Source organism: Nymphaea colorata, chromosome 4 (genome assembly GCF_008831285.2).
Source record: "Nymphaea colorata isolate Beijing-Zhang1983 chromosome 4, ASM883128v2, whole genome shotgun sequence".
In the NCBI taxonomy this organism is placed as follows: Eukaryota; Viridiplantae; Streptophyta; class Magnoliopsida; order Nymphaeales; family Nymphaeaceae; genus Nymphaea; species Nymphaea colorata.
Window position 1 is genome coordinate 24746861 of NC_045141.1, and position 21824 is coordinate 24768684.

Sequence of the window (21824 nt, forward strand, 5' to 3'; positions counted from 1 at the left end):
GATTTTGTAAGAAGAGTAGGTAAGAGCGGAGGGAGAAGGAGGAGGACCACGCACCCACGTGAATAGCGGGAGGGTGCAGCTTTGTCACCTTGTTGTCTCCTCCTGCCCTCTATAATTATGCAGCCACCTGGTCGTCCCCTTAGTAATGTAGAGGAAAACTCGGCCCAATTTTTTCCCAAGCTGGTGTGATTGTGTGTGTATGCATGGGGTGGTAAGACTCAAGCTCAATAGAACAATATGTAACTTTTTTTTTTTTTTAAGGAGGTACATTCATGCAACACATTAAAACATGTTTTATAAATCTACCACAAATTTTATAACACAGTTACAAACTATTTTATTTACCAAACAACTCCTTAATCACACTTTTAACTTCAACAAATTCGGGGCTGCCATCGACCTCTTTTCACATACTCTCATCTTTTGCACGCGCACATTTAAAGGCCTGTCCTGCAGCATTCAATAAGAAGCCGTGCGTCATTTTGGAGTATTTTGAATTTAACTTTTATTTTCGTACTCCTGTGAAGGTAAAAGTAGTTACCCTTTTTCCTTTTCGAAACATCGCTTTCTCAACTTGGACGAAACAGGAGAGGTAAATTCGTTTTTACATTGAACACTTGTGGCAATTAGAACACTACGTAAATGTTTCACGGATGACAAATTTATGGAAGGTTGTTCATGAATCTAACTCCGTCTTTGATTCACAAAAACACTCAAAAAAATAAGTTTCGTTTATTGAACAACATCAAAAATTGGCAGTGAGTTAAATGGAACATGATTCAGAAGCGTATTTAAGAAAATAAAATATTTTGTCTTTTTAAATTGGCAGTGAGTTAAATGGAACATGAAATTTTTCTTTCCCCCTTGAGGAAAGGCAAATGCCTTTTTAACTTGGGCTATCAGCTATGTGCTCCAGCCGCATAAAGAGACAGAGCGCCGTCATTGACAGACACAAACACAGGCAATATATGAAGCAGGAGGATTTTGAGCTTCTTTCTTTTTTCTTTTTTTTTTTTCAGTGGTTGATCGTAATCCTCTCGCCACTGCTGCCAATAATTAGATGGCGACGATAATATATATATAAGAGCAAAGATTAAAACAAAAAAGGACAAGACAAATCACACAAATGGTTAAGGAGAAGAGAAGAATACAAAAGAGAGTCCACCGACCTTACTCAAAACCTCAGAAGCTTCACAAAAGGATGAGAGAAGAAGAGGAGATCAGCGAAATAGGTGGACTGAACAATGCACTTGAGTCCGATGCCATGAGAAAGTTGGTGGGGAAGATATAGAGAGAAAGAAAGGACGCAAAGGGAATGGATGAGCGAGGGCGGACGGAAACCAAAGGACTCCACCGGAGGGACGCTGTCCTCTCTATTGTGGGAGCGGCTCGTGGGTGCGGCTGATGAAGATGTGCTCGAAGATGAGGGCGGCAATGGCGGCACCAATGAGGGGGCCTACCCAGTAGATCCATTGGTAGGTCCACGACCAGCTGACGAGCGCCGGGCCGAAGGCGACCGCCGGGTTCATGGCAGCGCCTGTGAAGGGGCCTCCGGCGAAGATGTTGGCTCCCACTATGAGGCCGATTGCCAGCGGGGCGATCGTGCCTAGGGTGCCCTTCCTTGGGTCGATGGCCGTCGCGTACACCGTGTAGACCAGGCCGAACGTCATCACGATCTCGAACACGAGCGCGTTCCACACGGAGACGTCGGAGAGAGAGAACGCAGGCGTCGTCTGCACGCGTCACCAAACATGAGGAGCAATTGGACGTTCAGATGGAGAAAAGAAAAGGAACAGGAACAAAAACAGTGGTGAAGAAGAGCAAAAATGAAATGCAGGTGGTCCAGCATGCAGCTGGAGCGAGCAACTTAGCCGCACTACGGGATCCAGCACCATCGGAGCCGACGGAAGCAAGGAAAGAGAGGAGGAAGGACGTACCAGGCCGTCGGTGGTGAAGCGCAGGAGAAGGCAAGCAACGGTGGAGCCGAGCAGCTGGGCGATCCAGTACACTATGCCGCGGAGAAGCGTGATGTTGCCTCCGATGAAGGCGCCGAAGGTCACGGCGGGGTTGACGTGGCCGCCGGAGATGTTGGCGCTCACCGCCACGCCAATGAACAGACCGAACCCGTGAGCCAGCGCCGCCGCCACCAGCCCCGCCGGAGTCGTCGACCCATCGTCCGTCAACTTGTCTGCAAAAGAACCCCATTTTAAACACCCGCTAAAGAGAAAAGGCAACAGCGCTCAAAGAGAAAGGAAGGGGAAGGGGGAGATGGCTCTCACTGAAGGCCATGCCGGAACCCTCGCCGGCGAAGACGAAGATGAGGGTGGAGATGAACTCGGCGAGCGCGCACTTGAGCGTATCCGGGTGCGTCGCTTCCTCCGGCCTTCCCCACGCCACTCTCGAGAACGGTATCGACATTGTTCCTCTCTCTCTCTCTCTCTCTTTCTCCTCAACACTGGTAGGCGCAGAGATGGTGTGCTCTTCTACCCACGTCCATGGCGGCTATATATAGTCGATAGGCACTGGAAAGACTACCGGCCACTGCCGGTGAAGCCACCGGCCGTGAGCCGAAGGCATCGAAATTATTGGTAAAAATTTTCCCGACGTCCTTTTCTTCTTCAAATATTGCTTAAAACCCCTCGCTGTCGCAGGCGATGTGTGGAACGCAGGACGCTCCTCGTCCCACCTCGTCGTTGTCGGTACAGCTCAGCCGGACCGGACGATACAGGACGAGATCTCGCCACGTGTATGATCCGACGGTTCCTGCGCCGTCCTACATGTGAGTGCGTCCCGCCAAGTCCCCTCTATTTTGTACCCGACAGCAGCAAGGGATACGGGGATAAGTCGATGGACGAAAATGCCCATCCTATTGGGGGTGGGTGTTTTCGTCTTTCTAGTGGCTCCCCACCCAAATCGAAATTTCTCGAAAGTTGTTGTAAATGATTTTTGACTTATTTATTTTCACATTTATTTTGTTAAGGACCTGACGGAATATAAAATTGTTTTTATTTTCTTGGTTTTTCTGGCAGTCACAATTCCCAAGAGGGCTACCAACAACTTGGAAAAGACAAGATCAAAAGGGCACCGAGTCTACTGAGTACTGAGCAACCTTTAAAAAGATTCTAATTAACGGTTTTAGATAAGAAAATCTATTTAATTAGGGATAAGATAAGGAAGATTAATTTTGGAGCGAGCGGTCACGTGACTTGTTTGGTCGGAACAGTACGTGTACCTTATACATCATCCGACTCTGGAAAAGTCATTCATGGGCTTGACGTTTTAAAGGAGATTTCAAGTGATTTTTGAAGAAGAATGGATAAATAAAGTCAAAGACTCAGACCTTTTTTTTTTCCTTCAATTAAAAAAAATGTATGGTAGGACAAAAAATCACCTAGGATTCTCTTGCCTATCTAAAACAAAAAAAAAAACTGTTCTAGAAAATAACAATTTATTTATTTTTTTTACAAAGAAGAATGATGCCTTCTGTGGTGTACATTGAATTCAGTGAAATCAGATGAGCAAGAAATTAATCTCTTGTGCCTACAATACAGTAAAAATCAGGATGATCACAAGGGGAACATGCATCTTACCATGTTCAACTTTCCGAAGTCAAAAAATGATAACTAATGGTTGCAATTAACTTACGTATCTTCATATATAGCCGGTTAATATGGTCGTAGAACATCAGGAATTTTGCTGCAGTTTTATGGAAAGAGACTGATATTTTGGTTCCCAACTAGCAGACTGAAAAGCTGCATCATCTAACCACTCCATGTGAAGTGATGAGTGGTGCTCGTTGTGGGGGCGGCCGGCGACAGATGGCCAAGTTCAGACGTCTCTGTCAATGGGCTCACCATAATAATCTTGACATGGAAGAACACTGTGAAAGTTCTCTACACTTCTACTCCTGCATATAGTTTTTAGATCTTATAGTGATTATGGAAGTGATTGGAGTGCTAATCAAGTCGTTCACCGCAGTTAATTTGGAGAAGTGATCGTGTTTTCTGTTCATGGTGTCTGAGATGCAGAGGCTTTTCTTAAAGCAGCTTCCCTTTTGGAGTTTGGGACCCGTAACGAAAACGTCTTACAAAGAGAAAAGGAAATTAATGGAGAACACAATAATGTCTGCCTGAAGGAGCTCTCTTACAGCAGACGTGGACGCAATAATCATGCAAGCAGATTGTAAAACAACAGACTAAAACTTAGGGCAAAGGATCAATACTGTTGATTTCTGCGGCAGAATTTTCCGGCAAACGAAGTTCGAATTCTGAATTTCCAAAATAGCAACTTCAAGAAAACTTGGGTTTTGAGAAAATAATTGCAATCTCAGCTTTTCTCTTTTTTCTAGTCTAACCTGCCCACATGCCATGGCATATTGTGAAGATCACAAAAGACAGAGAGAAAGAGATAGAGAGAGTGCTTAGAATATCAATATATTTTGTGTAGCCAATTTTTGTTGTATATGGACCACCATTCATGTAGACTTGTCTCATTAGTTTTCCCCGCTGTTTATTAACATAGATCTGCATGCGTTTGAGAACTGCCAAGATCCTTCTAGTCCAGGATAATGTTCAGTACAAGTTCCACAAAGTTCAACCTTTCCTGGCAGTGGGTAGAACTTTTACTTTTGTCACCATTTTAAGTGAAACAAGCTTGTTATATATATATATATATATATATATATATATATATATACTAGACGATGAAGGATAAAAACCAAAACCTTTATATTTTTGCTAAAAAAGCTCATGTAAACAAAATATAAACATCTTAATATATTAATAGTAACTAATTCGATATAAAACATGCTTTAATTTTACTTTTAAGTTATTCTTATGAAAAATGAGGATTTTTGTATGATCAATAATTTGATGTTACATGAGGGCGATCTGATCCATCGAAAACGGCCTTGATTTCCTTTTTGTATTTTCAGCTGAGTCACTAAGAAATCATTTTTTTCATTATTATCATTCCTTTCCCTATGCAATTATGTTATTTATGTTATGTAGATGACTCCTTTGATGTTTTACCATCATGGGTGTCGCTGGTACATTGATCTATCACCAGGATTGGCTTCCTAGTACTGGGCCATACTTGTTTTTATACATCCAGAATTTAGAATTTAAGGCGACGGCCCAAATATTCACCAATCTTGATTCAATTATGATCTAACAGTTGATAATTCAATGAAAAAGAGCCTAGTTATAAAAACTCTCCCTCCGCAGTCTATTTACACATCAATAATTTTCCACATGGGCTCTGCTCACCTATTTTTCTAATTGAACAGAAAGAAGTGAATCAATGGAAAAAACTTTCGAAAATTTTAACTTGTCCCATTTATTATTTTCACCATGAAAGGCTTCAAACCCACTTGTCCCATCGCTTTAGTGTTGCGTGTAGAAAAGAAAAAAAAAACATTGGAAAACAAATTTTAATAAACTTGATTTTAGGCCTTTGATGTTTCCAATAATCACTATAAGATCTACCAAGTTAATATTTTCTACATATCACTTGCTTTTTCATTCATAATATTATGGGGAAAATGGAAACATGAGTTGTGAGCAAGAAGTATGTGGACTGGAGGATTAGCAAATGCTTCCACTCCTTCTAAGCCAAGCCAAGGTGAGGTGAGTTGGCAACTCTATCCAATTCTTTTTTTATTTTTGTTTATTTTTTTGCAGCACATGGTCTAAAAGATAAGGTGGGGTCAACCTTCATCCAGGTTGCGACCTAGCTCTGGAGCCCGGGATAAAGGAAAGAAAGGGGCTTTCGGCCTCTCCGCGGATGATGGGATTCCCTCCAACACGCCCGAAAAGGTCAGGCGGGACCATTGAGAGTTGGCAATTGGCTGGCAATCTCATTGGTGGGGCCCTTTTTGTAGATCAAATGAGTCTGTGGGCCCCACTGGGGCGATTGATTCTTGAGGAGAGAGAGGGAGGAAGGGCACCCTCTTTTCAATTCAGACACATGTGGAAAATGCATCAAGGTCTTTTTTTTTTCAGTTTTTTATTTTAAAATCGATTCAAAATATTTCAAAATTATTTCTGAAGTTCATAAAATTGAATACAACAATGCAGTCATCAGTTATCAGAGTCATCAATTCGATACCATGTCGCATTCTAGCCCACCTACCAGTCCATAAGACCGTAGATATTTCAAGGTACTGATCATGAAATTATGTGGAAAATTTCAAATTTCTTTGAACTGTTTCGGTGGAAAGATCTCTCCCCAAATCAATAATTTGGGCGGTTCAATTCATTCCAATTATTTTCTTCAATGTTCATTAACCACAGGCAAAACCTTTAATTGTGGCTGTGTTTTAGTCCGCCATGATGTTCTCTTACTTTCTCTGTTGATGTTTTATAAGAGTTAAATCTTCCAAATGCGATCTACAAGATTTATTCAGTCAGTAACGAGGTGTTTTAGATTATGTGGTGATTAAAATGCATATTATGTTTGTGTGATTTTGAAAATATCAGCCGACAATATCTGACTAGAAAACCTGTATGCGTGGGGGCCCTCAGATGTTTCACTGGAAATTTTGCAGGAACAGGACAATTATGTTCCGTGAATGAAATTTTAAGAGGGACCATAGAACTGTCTAGTAGACTCACAGTTTCCCGTCCTTTTAGCTGCAGCAAAAAAAAAAAGGTTTCTAAGGGTTTTCGCCAAAGATAAAAATAAAGAGAGAGACTGTGAAATGTGATTTTCCAACAGAAGGGAGAGAGTGGAAAATGTGATCTTGTACAAAAGACGAACAACTGGAGATTGAAACTATACCATTCAACTTTGGTACATCAACAGATATTAAGAAGAAAGAACAAGGGATGTTCGGTAGACGCAACTGTCATGGAGTGAATATATGTAACACTTCAGAAGTTTAGTCTCGTATCGAAGATTGTGAGGGATCTTCAAGAGCATATAAAGGGAGGCTTTAATGAGATGATTGTCCTGATTCCTAGCCTTTTTGGGATTAGAACCGAAACTGCTAGGGGGCGAGTTAGGATCCGTCGAATCAGGGGTCCGAGCCCAGAAGTGGGTTGGGCTGTTATAGTGGTATCAAAGCCGGTTCAACACTCGGACCTGGGGTCCCACACACGCGGACGCGTGTGCCTTAAGGATGGTAGATTGTAATACCCTAGAAGTTTAGTGCCTTATAAATGGAGGCTTTAATGAGATGTTTGTCTTAATTCTTAGTCTTTTTAAGATTGGAACCGAAAGTGCTAGGGGGTGGGTTGGGATCCGTCAAACCAGGGGCTCGAGCCCATGAGTGGGTCGGGTTATTATAATATAGATGTTAAATATGTGTAAGTTAAGAGTAGTGCCCACATAGGAAATTAAACAACCAACCACGGAAAACAATAGAACTTTCATAAATTGAAAATTTAACATAATACAAGAAAAAATTAGGAAACTATAGGTTTTTCATTTCATTTTAACCACGGAAAAGATTTGTTTTCCAAGAATGTTGCAAAATATTTTGACAATACCATTGACATTACCAAGGTATGTATGTTTTCTGATATTTTGAAAACATCATCATATCTTGCATTATTGCCTAAAGTTCAAAATGTTGATATTATTGTAAAACTCGCCTTTTAGCTGGGACAGAGGAAGGCCCCGGCACCTTCAGTCTTGCCTGGTAAGGCCCTCGAGATCTTCTCTTTTCACCTTGATGGGAAGCAAATTCTTTGGATCTCACTCTCAGGCTAGCAGTTCTGCCCACAAAGCCCAAAGAGCATCTGGAAATAAAGTAGGAAAGCAATAAAAGCTAACAAAAATGATTTGTTGATTATCAATACCATGAAAATGCTGATCTCTTCAATCTGACTATCCACTGCTGCTCCTTGTTTTTCCACAACCAACAAAAGGAAAGACCAACAAGGAATGAAACATTGATCAGCATACATACTAGAAAATTTTAAAGAAAACCCACCATCAGAGTTAGGCGATTTCATCCTCAGAAGCACCATGAGAGACTCCCACAATTGAAATGTGTCCTTCATTGGGCTAGATTTGATGAACTTGAAATGTGCGATCTCTCTGTTCGCATGTGCCACTGTCCAGTATTGTTTGCATGCCTTGGAACACCTTATTACAGTTCCAGCGTAGAGCAGTAAATTAAACCTGCTCCAATTAGTCAAGTGGATGCAATAAACAACATTACAGTTTCCAATACTCCTAAAAGAATTTGCTAAATGAAGCAGCTGTCGTGGAAGTCTTTCAGTCCACATTGAGCAGTGCAATCAAAGTGTAACTGTGGAGATACAGCCACCAAAAACAACTAGTTCTTGCTGAGAAAAGCAACCCAAAAACTAAGTGCCGACGCACTGCCAGTAACAGTTGCGTTGCTGCTGCCAAGCTTCTTCGAATACATTTGACAAAGCCAAAAAATATTCCATTACAAAGTGAAATCTATTCATCTCTGAAGTAAGTCCAGTCACACCAAGATCTATCGGAAAAAGGGGGCTTGCCGCTTAAGAAATTATGCTACAGTAATCTCTTGCCTTTGTCTTCATTTTTGTTCTTGTTCACCTTTCTTTCTTTCTTTTCTTTAACCTCTCCCAATGTTGTATTAGTAACAGCACTCCACTCCATTTAAACAGTAAATTGAATAAAGCTGAAGCCTGAAGACATGGTAATGCTGCCACAGAACCACAAACATACCTAATTTCGTTTGCTGTGTGCCATTGAACAACAAGAGTTTGTACAAGTTATTGGGAGCATTTGTAATTTAAAAAAAAATATTATTTCCTTCATATCTACATCATAACCATCTATACCAAGGTTTTAAGAACCGAACCCAGGTTTAGGCCCCTTGACATGGATCTGAAATCCATATTTCATAACACCAGGGAGATGCACTTCTTGTTAGAACAGGGGGTCTAGCATATTCGATTTGTATTACATATTAATAATTTGTTCATTAGATTCCAAGAATATTTTGGCTCGCATTAGTAATTACTAATTTTTTTTTAATCTTGTGGACTCGTCCTGTTTACTTTCAAGATAAGCGTTGCCACCAGAGTGACACTGCCGACCTCTGTAAAGTGAATGACTCTTTACCTATATAGTGTCACAAGTTTCGGCAGAGGGATAAGCAATGGTCGGAACGAAAATCTTGACTTGCTGGCGCCGGCTTGTCACGTCTCAAAGCGTGCGTGAGATTATGAGTTGCAGTAACGTGTTCTCATGAGAAAACGTTGAAGAGCCGAAGGGTGCCCCAGAATAAGTTGCGTACAGGAAATCCACTGATAGCGAAGGCGTGTTCGAACTAAAGTTAAGGGGCAAAAGACGAATAATTTTGGCAGAAGAACCACTTTCTTATCTTCAACAGCCTGACTTTTGAAGCAAGCAATCGTTTTCCACAAATTTTGGGTGCATGGCAGCCAAAATTTGTAAGGTCACTGCTGAATCTTGCGACACAGAGTCCTTGTTTTCTTGTAAATTACGCTGTAGAAGAAACGAAGCTCAGAACAGTAACTGCTAGACAGGGGTTGCATGAACAACTTTTTGAAGGGGACGAGTGCGTGCAGCTCTTTTCCTTAGCGATCAACTTTCTCTTTGTAGTATAGAAGGAGATTAACGACCTGCAGCATGGTAAATGATTGGCATATTGATTGGGGAGACGGAGAGAGAAAGAGAGAATTGCGACGTTGGTTCAGCTAGAAATCGAATGTTTTACAGCTTTTTAAACCACAAAAACGTTGAACTTTCTAAATCCTAACTAAATACACATGAATACTACGTTTCCTCGCCCAGAGGCTGATCAACAATAGGCTTTCAACCTTTGATCATTTGAATATAATGGAGATCACAAAGGTACCATGCATCACACTATGTCTTCAACAAAGTGTAGCACTCTTTCGCCAACCAGAGCTGACTTGAAAGCCTGACGAAGAGTTCGATGTTAAGTTTGCCTTGCCTGCTCCACTTATGAGCATAACGTGTAAAGGCCATTATCTAAAGATTTGAAAAGAAAAAGACACTTATTAGTTTCCTGAAACTTGGGTAATCTCTCTTGCTGGTATCAGTCTCTGCCTTGTGCAGCAGAACGGGTCATACCCTCAAAACCGAATCATGCATCTCTTTGTTAACAGTCTTTTCATCACCTTGTCATTGCGCAAAAGCGGCGCACTGTTCCTGACACCTGAGCAATTTTATTATGAAAAATCTACATGAAAGAGATGTTTGGTTCTTGGTGAAATAATAAAGCACTTAAGCTTTAAATCTATTCATTTAATCACCCCAGTTCAAGCAGGGAAAGCGAAAACATGGGCATCATTTTGTTATTTCTCCATACACTAAGCAATTTTTCTGTAAGTTCTGATATCAATCACCATGTTGGAGAAGCTTGGATGTAAAGGAAGCCAAAGCACCAATGCATGCATGACTTAAGGAAGACTCATCTGAACAGGAATTGTTTCGCCTGTCAGCTGTACAAAGGCAAGAGAGCAACTTGGCAAGAGGAGGTGGTTCCATACCCCAGTACCAAGCCGGGTACTGCTGAGAGGTTGGACATCAGGTTGAACAAGTTTGGACTTCAAAGTTTTCATATATTATGGGGAGGCCTTGAGATAGTGGAGATCAAAGTCATGGATTCATAAAACTTATATAATAAGACATTAGAGTTCTACTTAGAAAACAATGAAGAAAATTGTAAATATGATCGTATGAGAAATACACTTTTGACAATCCCCTTTTCTTGGGGTTATATTGGTTTTTTCTTGAATCAGCAGATTTTGTGGAACTCTGTCGCTTAGAATCTGAACCAACTGGTCAGAATCTCTCTCTCTCTTGCTTGCTCGCTTCTCTCCCTCTCGAAGAGATTTAACTCCATTAAAGGGATGATCAGATCGATATCGATGCCTCAACCTTCTTTTCCTCTCTGGTATCAAGCGTTTCTTGTGTTAACCAGAGGTCAGGACAATGTCGGTGGGTTCTCAAGAGAAAAGTATGGACGTAAGCATGAAAAAGAGTCAGCAGAACGGTGGGAGGCCGTCGCCGGCATTGCCCGAGCTGTCCCCAGAGGCACGGGGGAGGCACCGACCGCCGAAGAGAGTTTCGGTAGTCTATTATCTCTGCAGAAACGGGCATCTGGAACACCCGCATTTCATCGAGGTCCCACTTTCCTCCTCCCGCAGTCTTCTCCTCAAAGGTGAAGCAAAAATTCAGGACCAGCAAGCACAAACTCTGCATTCGTTTGATTGGCGATTCAAGTTAACATTGTTGCTTATAGCTTCTGCTTGTTGTTGCAGACTTTGTAAAGCGTTTGAATGCGCTAAGGGGCAAAGGGATGCCTGCGTTGTACTCTTGGTCTTGCAAAAGGTAATTTATTTTCTTTCCTTGATCTTTTTGTTCAAAAAAAAAAAAAATCATTCACCAACTTGTTCCTTTTTCTGATTCTGGACGTATCTTTGGTTCCCCACTTTTTTTTTCTAAATTTAGTTCTGTAGTTTAGTCGTTCTACTAAAGCCTCCTGAATGAATTGATGCATGCTTGCTCTTTGCTCTTTTGGGCATTTCTTCCTGGAAGGAACTAAATATTTGTAGGTTTCTTATATTCTTGCTGAAAATCAGAAGCTATAGGAACGGGTTTGTGTGGCATGATCTGTGTGAAAACGATATGATCTACCCCACAAATGGGAACGAGTATATTCTGAAAGGCTCTGAACTATTGGAAGGGTCTCTGTCCTCTACTCCTGGTATTAATTCTCTTTTCTTTTCCAGTTCACCATTTGGTTCCTATTTGGTCTCTTCTTTCCTGATCATTTTCCATTCCAAATCTTAGTTTAGTTGTGTTAAATTTACCTTCAAACTCGTAGCGGCACTCAACCTCACTCTCTTTTCACAGACTGCCAACGTCAACTTCGGGCACATCTGCCACCGGTGGTTGTAACAAAGCAAGACGTAGAGGAGGATTCCTCCACGTCCGCATCTTCCCCTTCCACTGACAACGGAAAGCTTCCCCAGGCGCCGGATTCGTCTCCGCCGGTCGATGCTTCGACACAGACCAACGCCGCGTCCCAGAATATTTGCAACAGGGGAGTCTCCACGGAGGAACCGGACACGGAGGACGCTGAGGGAGACGAAAGCCTCAGGCGAGATCAACCCTCGTCCGAGGAGAACCACGAGACTCCCGAGTCATTAAACGTTTCGAAGCGGACTCATCAGAGCATTAGAGTCATGGAGGCTGAGCCAGAAGCAGAATGGGCGGAGGGCTCTAAGACGACGGTTGCCGACATGCTTATGCAGCTGATCTCCTGCGGCGCCATCTCGATCAGGAACAACGGTCACCGGTTCGTTCCGGCATACCAGCAGCGAGGCTCTCCAGGGGAGAGCCGGAGGATTGATGATTCCGGCAGATTCTTGCACAAATCCGGTTCTTCAAGTCAATCGAACTTGTTGAGCGAGAAACCCAGACTGCAAGTTATCGGGCGAGAGCACCAGCAGGCGGCTCCCAGACTGATGCCTCCCCTAGAGCGATCCTCCAACAACAGCGAGAGGTACCGATTCATGCATCTGGATAAGCGACTCGGAGTCTCAAAATTTTATATTACAATTCTATTTTTCATTTTGAACCCCTTGAATGCAAACACAGGAGCAGCAACTCGGTGGTGGAGGAAGAGTGGCCGGAGCCGGAGGAGAAGGAGGCACGGCTAAAATGCATTCCCCTAACGATCAGGACTACACAAAGCAAGCCGGCCAAATGCTCTCCACATGGAGATCATGACCGCACGCAGTTGTCTGACTCTGCAAGTGACGCCGGTGGATGCCGTCGGCCGCTAGGGATCTGCAAGCATATTGTGGCCGCATTGCCGGACGGGAAACCATCAGAAAGGCTCGACGAATTCATGGAAGAAGAGAAGAAGGTTGTGGGTACCGAAGAAAATTGAGTTCCTAACTACACTGGAATTAGTAAACCCCTTTTGAATTAAGTAGTGTCGCTACTTAAAGGTGCTAGTGCACGGGTTGTTTTGGTTTACAAGATCCCCACGTGGACTTGTGTAAGCAAATTTGTGCAAGCATTTACAAAATCGAAGGCTCTTTTGTGAATCTTACTAAGGATTTCGTTGCCTTGGATCTTAAATCACAGAGTTTGCACCTGAAATTTATGGTTTTTACAAGCTACAAATTTAAAAAATGTGGGTTTAAGATTACGCTATGCCTCAAATCCATATATAAAACTCAAGGGGAAAGCCGATCTTCTTGAGATTCATGAATTTCAAGACAGAGGATATAGTCTTTGCATCCCTCTAACGTAAGATTTCAAGCTTTTGATGAAAACCAAGAATTTAAAATCCACAAAATCCAAGAACAATCAAATAAAATTCTTCAAAGCCCACTTTTTTCTTTTTTCAGGTGGCCCTTTAAAAGTTTGTCGTTCACAAGAGCTTCCCGTGAAATGCATGTCTGCGCAAAATTAATCTTTTCTAGATTACTGTAAGGAGAAAAGCTTCAAATATGAGAACCTCACCGACTACTATACCCTTCAGGCTCTTTACGGGCAGGAATCTGCGCAGCAAAAAGTTCGAGAAATTTTAGAAAATTTCCACGAGAACGGCAGCCTGGCGTCGTCGATACAGGGAAGACAACCCTCCAACATGCTTCTTTGTTTAACAAAGTTTGTCATTTTCGCACAGTTACAAAACGAAGAAAACTGAACAAGGTGACCGCATCATGCACACATTCACATGTGAAATTAGTTCCACCGCCTGAAAGGGCAGATGGCGTAATAGGAAAGAAAACTGAAAACTCTCTCTGCGTTTCACTTTTCGAGCTTTTGCTGTTCAAATCTTTACTTTCACACGTCAAGGAGCAAACGAGGGACGAACTTTCCCAGCACATCTCCACCGCCGTGGACTGGTGCACCACCAACAAATAGGTGCGCCCCCACGATCTCCTTTCTCCCCACCATCGCATTTTCCTCGAGACATCGAGAAAATGGCAGCCAACGGCGTCAAGGATTTCTTTCCTTTTCTCACCCAAACGGCCGCCTCGAACTCCGCGATCTCTCATTTCCTCAACTTCATTCTCCCGGACTCCCCATACATTCCGACCCTCCATCTTAAGGTACGATCACATCCACATCTGTCCAGCTTTCTCCGTTTGCTCCCTAATCTGACATGTATGTTCTGGGCTTTTCCTGTTGCTCTTTTCGTTTGATCCGTTTAGGGTTTGAATTCGGAATCCATCGTCATTAACTACCCGCTGGTGGCAGTCGCCGCCGTCGCCGGATTTATCGTCTGTCTCGATGGCGGAAGGAGGCTTCTCCGGCTAACCGGAACCACGCACCAATTTAAGGGTTCGTTCTCGTGGGGCATGGCCATGTTGTCATACGCCCTCATGTGTTTCGGTGGGTTCTGGTACCACTCCATCAACCACGGGCAGTTCTTTTACAAGGTCGACGTCACGGGAACCGCCTGCTCCTCTCTTTCCATCGTCGCGGGGTCTTTGGGGCTCGACGACAGGATTCCGGCCAACCGCCGGATTATCGGGGCGATGTATCTAATGGCGACGGTGGGTGCTTTCTTTGGGTCTCAGTTGACGAGGGAGTTGCTGTACCTGCTGCCAACGGCCGCCGCTTTCCTGGCCGGTTTCGGCTTCTGCGTCAAGACGGTAGCGGTGGAGTTCGGGGGAGAGAGCAGGAGCGAGGAAGGGAAGGAGAAGACGAGGAAGGCGGAGATCGGGTGGTATGTGGCGGTCGCCGTGTTCGGTGCGGGTTCGGGATTTATGGGACTCGTTTTTAGCCGTTGGATCATGGAGATGATTGGTCCTAATTTCTACCCGGTCTTCTGGTTCTTTTTCGGGTGTGAGGTAGCTCTCTGGGGCTTGTTCCGTTTGGTTGTCTCGACGAACGATGTGGGGTTTTTGGTTCTCAAGTGACTTTCTTAAATTGTGTTAGATTTTGTACTGATTTTTTCGTATATCAGGACACATTAGCTTGGTCAAAGTTTGCAAACAGTTCTTTTTTTGTATCTCGGAGGGTTTCTATGATACCAACCTTGTTTTTTGAGATCATATGGTCTTATAACACGTCTTTATGTAATTATAAATGTTTACAAGAATAAATTTTCTAAAAAAATAATTTTTCTTCTTCCAAGACACACTTTAAATATGACAGAAGGTTTTCAACTTATTTGCGAAGATACGAAATTAAAAACTAAGTTTCACTCAACTGGTTCAGGATTTGGTTAAACTAGACCTACTTCTTTGGACACAATGACTTTCAATTCCTTTCTTGTTTTGAACAGTGACTTGATTGGAAACAGCAATAAAAGTCAAGCACCCCTCGGTTCTTGAATCTTGCTGCAGTCATTTTTCTGCTTCTTACGTTCGAAAGGATCATTTATCTGAATATGAAAACCATAGCTTTCGAAGGTTATGACCCATATTTCCGATCAAGCCGTCATATGTAGATCTTTTATCGAACTATTCTTCATTTAGTAAGCAGATAAGATTCAGAGTTTACAATATCTACCAACTTGATTAAGTCGATTATATTTAACTGCAACGTCTTAAGCACTGATATAACATTTCTCCAGTCGAATCGGTGGCAAAGTGACTTGATCTGGTAGCCGACTTACTTGTTCATGTGCCAACTTCTAGTTTTTTATTAAATATTTTAAGAATATGGACATAACATGTAGTAGTAGTTCTCTCTTATGTGGTCATAATATGTATCTTTCTTAAGTAAAGATGCTGTTGACACTTACCCACCAAGCTTTCGGGTGCATGAATGCGCTCATTTCCTTTGGATCTTATGCAGCCGATGGAACATACTATTACCTACTACTCTTGCCGTATTGACAAGCAAAATATTAATGATAATCAGCTGATGACAAACGAAAAGCATAGCTTGCCTAATAGATAAGATCACATCACCGGATGCCATGCACCAAACGCAACGAACGCCTATCCCATTAATGGTAGACAGAGATCATCCACGCAACTGGCCGTGTGAAGCAGAAAGCTAACTTAAAAGCCAAAAGAAAATGTCAGGTCGTGTGATTGAGAGGCACCAGTATATAAATAAACAAATAATTCGTAGACAACCAAAATGTAAATAGCTAAATTCCGTGGGACCTTGTGGACAACTGTATGCACATACATGCCTTATACGCCAATTGGATGCATGGTCAAATGCAACTCTCGCCTAATCATTAGGAACACTAGATGTCTTTAGTCAAATCTACATCCATATCCATGGGTAGTTCAATGGCCATTCAGTCGTCCATCACAATACACAAGTTGAAGTACAAGTACAGTGTAGGTGTCCACCTTGATACAAGGAACTATTAGGTTAAATTTTAAGAGGCACCTGCATATAAATAGGCCATTGAGTCACATCGCAATACACAAGTTGAAGCATAGTGTAGGTACCCACCTTGATACGAAGAACCATTAGCTTAAATTTTAAGAGGCACCTGCATATAAATAAAAATCAAGGATGTACCCACGTATGAGTAAGACCATTTATGTGGGCTAGTACATGCAATGACCTATCTCAGCCCACATCTACCTCCGCTACTAGAACAGGAAGAAATATGCGTAACATCTGAATCACATTAACAGGAACTCTCAGATTTTGCATTTCATGTTCTGTCTCCCGCTATGGAGGCACGTAGCGGCTGCCTTCCCAAGCTGGAAGCCTCTGTTCCGTAACAAGTGATTATTTGGGTTGTTGTTTATCTTGGTGTTTACATAGCTATCTCAATTCAAATAACAGACAGAAGGCCCACCATCCAGCCAGCATACGGTTTTCTTCTTCCTCAGTATTGTCATTTAATAAAACGCGTATTCAGGTAAGATACTGTCCTTGTCGAAGGCCATGTTCTTGATGTAATGCCTTCAATCCGGTCCCCATGTTCTGGTGGCATGCCTCTTAGTCAAAAGAAAAGGTGGGGAAAAGAAGGAAGTAAGCATGTATATTGATGTGTCAGAACCATTTTTTTCATTTACATATTGATACCCATCAGCATCAGCCATAAATTTGAGTCAGCTCCTATGAGATACGTCCCCGTGTTTAATAATTGAGAAGACTTCTCGGGCACTCATTGCGTGTTTTCGATCAAACTGTCCATGCCGTCTTCACTCAACTTTGTCTAGGCACCTCTTTCTAAGCGCTCTTCACCTTAAGGCTATGATTCTGCATTCCTGCACTGGTTTTCAGTGCAAAACTTGCATCCTAATGCTGGAGAAGGAGATAGCTTCAGCATTTTTTATGGTTTTTTTTTTTTTTTTGCTAGATTGGAGAGGTTGGGTCTGAAGAACAGGTTAAGCTCACCAAGGGAAATTGAAGAAGCAGATAAATTAACTCAGATGTCCCTGTTTGAACATAGTCTACGATTCAATTCAATTCTACGCGCACCGAGATGCTAAAATATTTAACTCACAAGATAAATTTCATGCGAGAACGCTCATCATCTTACTAGGATGGCTTACAATGCTTCCACTTCTTGGCAAAAAGGTAGAGAGGGCCTAAATAATGTCAACCCAACCATATGGACAGTAACTGATTCAAACATGCAGTTTTTCCCAAACGATGTGCATAACAGCCAACTGCGTGGCAAGAGATACAAACCAGACCCATAGTTCATCAAAATACAAATAATAGGACAGGCCTAAGATCCACACTCAGGATCCCCGGAATTTTGCAGCTCTACGCTCTGTCAAAAGGTGTCTTGTCTAGAGACAAGAGGGGAGAGGGTCTTTTATTAAGTCCAAGGGTTTCAAATTCTGAGGATCCAAGACTTGTTCTGATCTGAGGTAATCGAACAGCTTTATAATCTCAATGTTTCTTAGGAAGTTCCTGTATTATGTAAAATTGAGAACTTGCAAACTGATTTCCGCAGGTTCAACTTCAAAAGCCTACATCCAAAATAAGAGTGCAGTAGCAGAAAAAAATGATATACACCCAAGAAACGTCGCACTCAATTATGGCACAAGAGAACCATCTCTGATCTGCAGAATCATCGACTTTTTGAATACATGAAGGTATTGATAGCAACAGTCACATAGCAATGGGTATGGCATGTGGTAAGGAATAACTTGACCACTGAGTTAGTGGGTTCAAGCTGTGGATACACATATTCGCCCTTCAAATGCTTGTGTCTTGGATAAGGTATTGCAAAGAATCTAAACCAAACATCACACCATCGCTGAAACCAAAATCTTCAGCAGGACCAACTATGCATGTTACACACAATTTTCACTTCCCAAGGTGGAAGAATTTTTTTCTTTTGCAGATCAATAGGAAAAGAAACTGTGGCAAGGTTGGAGCTGCCTCATCCTTTAAGCTAGAATAAAGGAGAAAGTAGTTTGCATTCTGATCTTTGCCTAGGACAACAGCATCCACGAGTGATAATAGCCAGTCAGGCCAAGTCTTCACTAGGAGTTCTACCCCCACACTCAACTTCTGGATAAGCACGAACCTGATCCACCCCTGGTCTGCCGTGTGTTGTAAGAGTTGCAACCAGGGCATTTGTGTGCGAGTACATGAAAATGGACCTCAGATGTGGTACCACAGTCATTGCAGAGAATCCACACCATCTTGTTTTGGTACATTTCAGGCATAGGTGTTGCTGCGACCTGCAATGATATCCCACCAAGAATTTCATGGCATTGAAACAAGATTGTCTAGCAAGCATATGAAACAAAGATACTAAAGAGAACTAACACATTGGAACAAATGAAAAATGTGATCAAGAAAATCAATTACCTCCTGGTCCAGCCTTTCCCACAGTGTAGACATGTCACAAATCGATTTTGAGCAAACTGGGCAGGCAAACCTAAAGAGGACGAGAGCAACCACATTCACTTGGTAAGCAGCATATGATAAATATACCCATTTATAACTTCCACACTTGTGAAGACACTTACTGAAAGTGACGCTTCATCTCTTTCAGGCAGTCCATATGCAGTGTGTGCCCGCATCTTAGGACACTGATATCTTTTACAGAATCGAAGAGGTACTGCATGTGAATGACAGTGGATTGCACATGGCGAGTTTTAGGTTTTCCTAATCAGCAACTTGATAAAGAGGAGAGCAAAACAGAATGAGAAATTGAAAAAATAGAAAAGATCCATACCTCAAAGCAGATAGAGCAGCTGTGGTGCATTGCCCTCTCCACACAACGGTGAGCATTCTTTAGCCAGGTGGAATAACAGCATCCTAAAGGCAAAATTGCACTGGCTTATTACTTTCGAATGGGAAATAGAAAGGTAAAAATAAGAAGGGAGCTTGCAGGACAAATGATGAGGAAAAGAAGAATTACCACATTTGTCGCAGTGGAAGAAATTTTCCTGACCCCCAGTTCTGCACAAATAAGAAATTACTTTCATATGTAACAAAAGCCTCAACATCCAAAAAATAACCAATCATTCAGTTAAATTAAATCAACAAGAAGCAAACAATTTGAAAGTGGTATCATTGGAAACAGTGTGAACTTCTAAAATTTGCAAACATGGAATACAAAAATTTACAGTATTATTAATATAAAAGCTGCTTGGGACCATTCACAATGACTGCAGCCGCTTCTCGAAATCTTAAAACAATATTCTGAAGAAGCCAAGTTCAACTCAACCAAAAGCATCTAAACTTTAACACTAGAAAAATAGGTCTAAGAAATCATGACATGAAATGGGTAGTATTTATCTTGATTTCACTGTAAAATCAAGTCCTCTGCTGCAAATTATTGGCAATTTTAGAGAGAGAGAGAGAGAGAACCTGCAGATGCCACATCCATCACAGTGGTACTGCCTCTTTGAAACCTGAAAAAAAGAAGATAGTTTATCAGTTCATCTGTGCATTGCCGAATAAATAAATTAAACGGACCAAGAAAGTGTAGATGTACATAAATCATCATCCAAGAGCTTGCATATTCCACAGAAGTATTTTCCCATACAGGCACCACAGCTTACGCAATTTTGCTGAACCTGTGAGAACATTGAACAGTTTTTCATTTCCATTTCTCCAAAGATAATCGGAGGAAATCAATCAGTTAAAAAGGCCAAACTATAAAGCTTGAGCAAACTTACATCTTGCTCTGTGCCACACAAGGAACATATCACCTGAAACAACAAGTCCAACAGAATATAGATCAATGTACTAAAGTTTATATCCACTTTCGACGGAGAGCAAAATTGAATGAAATTTTGATTAACATTTGCAGTTTGTATTTTCTAAGTAGGAGCAGAAACCAGATTGTTCCTCTGGAGAAGAAGATGGCAGCTAACATCGCCTTCCAAAACCAATTTAATATCGAAACCGTAGTTAAACTAGTGAACTTAAAGAGTTAAACAATCAAAATAGATAAAAAACAGTGACCGTAACACCTACCGTTTTAACTTCATGACGCGGAATTTCATGTCTGTCAAGAGGATCAACATCTACTGAGTTCTGCTCAGTTCCAGACAACACTTGGATCAAAAACTTTCCGCCAACTAAAGAACCCCAAATCCCCAACAAGATATCAGAAGGAAACTGAAACAGTTAGCCTCCCTCTTTCGAACATACCTTGGCTTCATTATGGCAATGCCTGCAATCAAAGACTTCATTGCAACAAGGTGCCCTGATCTTGCACCTTCTTCTATAATGTGAGCACCTGATCAAAACCCATCGGTTATTTAAACCATTAAGATAAAAAACCATTAAACAACAAAAATGGTTTCAAACTCAAGGTGCCGAAAACCAGACGCACCCAAAAAGGCCATATCCTTTATCAGCAACCACTGCATCTTTCGTGATTGGCTTCATATTTTCTGCCTCTTTGGCATCATCCAAACTGTACGAGGACTCTGCCTTCGTCTCCATTGAATCCTTCTCCACTCTGAAACAGCGACAGACAGACCTCTGACAAAGTCCAACCAAATCCACCCACTTAAAGACCATCCAAACCACTTCAACCTCTGACAAAACACGAAGTGCAGCGGGGAAAGAAAGGTGCTCTCAACAGACACGAAACGAGGTAAAAATGATTTAATAAATAGGCTCAACACAAGGGCCAGATCAGCTTGAAAGGGAACGACCACCGCTGGAAGCGATCAAGAAGGCTTTTCTCCGTAGGAAATCTACGTTGGTGCAGTTTGGGAATTGGCACAACTCACAGATAAACACAATCTCCAAAAGAAGAAAAGGGAAAAACGGGCTACCCCTTAAACGACATATACAGACCGTTGGCAATCCGTTTTGCCAGAAATACAGTCAATTGAACGGTAGACAAAGAACAAGCTCTGGCTCTTTTTGAGAGATTTTTCCGGTGGCAAATTGAAGGACACCCTCCTGAGTTGCGGATTTCGATACCAACGTGGCCTTTTGTTTCTTTATATAAATTGATAGGTGGATTGAGGGCCCCAACGTTATGGATTATCGTGTTCTCTTCTCTTAAATTTAGAGATACCGTCGGACTGCCGCTTTCCCCTAGATTTCTTGGTATGCTTCTGCTTCAAAAGTTCAAAATGCCCTTACAAGTTTCAATACTTACACAGTTCTCCTCGTTGGTCGAGTCGGTCAAGCCCCTCACTTGACCCACCGTTGTGATACTTCGGTAGGTTGGCCATCAACCAGTGTTGCCGAAATCGATGCTTCCGAGTTGAAGAAAACGAGTAGATGTAGTGATTACCAATTCTTTTCCCTTGTCTTATTTTTGTCAATTTCTAATGCTTTATCCACAATTCAATGTCAAGTTGATCTGATCTGGTGAAAAGGTCTCCGGCCCATTTTGTTTCTGCCAATTTTCTGTTGTCAGACTACCATTTTTAGATTAGTATGGCTTTTATAGTTTGATGCTTATCAAGTTAAAATATCTGTCTGATTAGAATGCT

The 21824-nt window shown here is 42.0% G+C and overlaps 4 protein-coding genes across 6 annotated transcripts; 2 read left to right on the forward strand and 2 right to left on the reverse strand.

Annotated features, from left to right (window-relative positions):
* Positions 1-224: 224 nt before the first annotated feature.
* LOC116253503 (aquaporin TIP1-2-like) lies at positions 225-2487 on the reverse strand. 3 transcript variants are annotated; one of them, XR_007573208.1, is made up of 4 exons: positions 2280-2487; positions 1938-2188; positions 1170-1733; positions 225-445 (listed from the first exon to the last, which is right to left on the reverse strand). XR_007573208.1 is itself a non-coding variant. In XM_031628335.2 (3 exons), the coding sequence occupies exons 1-3, from the start codon at positions 2416-2418 to the stop codon at positions 1374-1376; spliced, it is 750 nt and encodes a 249-aa protein (XP_031484195.1). In that variant the 5' UTR covers positions 2419-2487; the 3' UTR covers positions 1108-1373. The 3 variants fall into 3 exon arrangements, 1 of the variants encoding a protein (XP_031484195.1); XR_007573207.1 differs by having other exon boundaries at positions 225-450; XM_031628335.2 differs by lacking the exon at positions 225-445 and having other exon boundaries at positions 1108-1733.
* Positions 2488-10791: 8304 nt separating this feature from the next.
* Positions 10792-13060, forward strand: LOC116253750 (protein SOSEKI 4-like). Its single transcript, XM_031628732.2, has 5 exons — positions 10792-11158; positions 11259-11328; positions 11580-11704; positions 11854-12505; positions 12601-13060. Exons 1-5 carry the CDS (start codon positions 10930-10932, stop codon positions 12893-12895), a joined length of 1371 nt encoding a protein of 456 aa, XP_031484592.1. The 5' UTR covers positions 10792-10929; the 3' UTR covers positions 12896-13060.
* A 93-nt stretch (positions 13061-13153) lies between these two features.
* Positions 13154-15030, forward strand: LOC126409971 (uncharacterized). The gene is made up of 2 exons (XM_050077217.1): positions 13154-14072; positions 14175-15030. The coding sequence occupies exons 1-2, from the start codon at positions 13944-13946 to the stop codon at positions 14883-14885; spliced, it is 840 nt and encodes a 279-aa protein (XP_049933174.1). The 5' UTR covers positions 13154-13943; the 3' UTR covers positions 14886-15030.
* A 2881-nt stretch (positions 15031-17911) lies between these two features.
* LOC116253416 (E3 ubiquitin-protein ligase RZFP34-like) lies at positions 17912-21313 on the reverse strand. The gene is made up of 11 exons (XM_031628218.2): positions 20702-21313; positions 20518-20605; positions 20341-20400; positions 20040-20072; positions 19860-19937; positions 19729-19772; positions 19277-19317; positions 19091-19173; positions 18882-18973; positions 18721-18790; positions 17912-18590 (listed from the first exon to the last, which is right to left on the reverse strand). Exons 1-11 carry the CDS (start codon positions 20890-20892, stop codon positions 18411-18413), a joined length of 960 nt encoding a protein of 319 aa, XP_031484078.1. The 5' UTR covers positions 20893-21313; the 3' UTR covers positions 17912-18410.
* Positions 21314-21824: the final 511 nt, after the last annotated feature.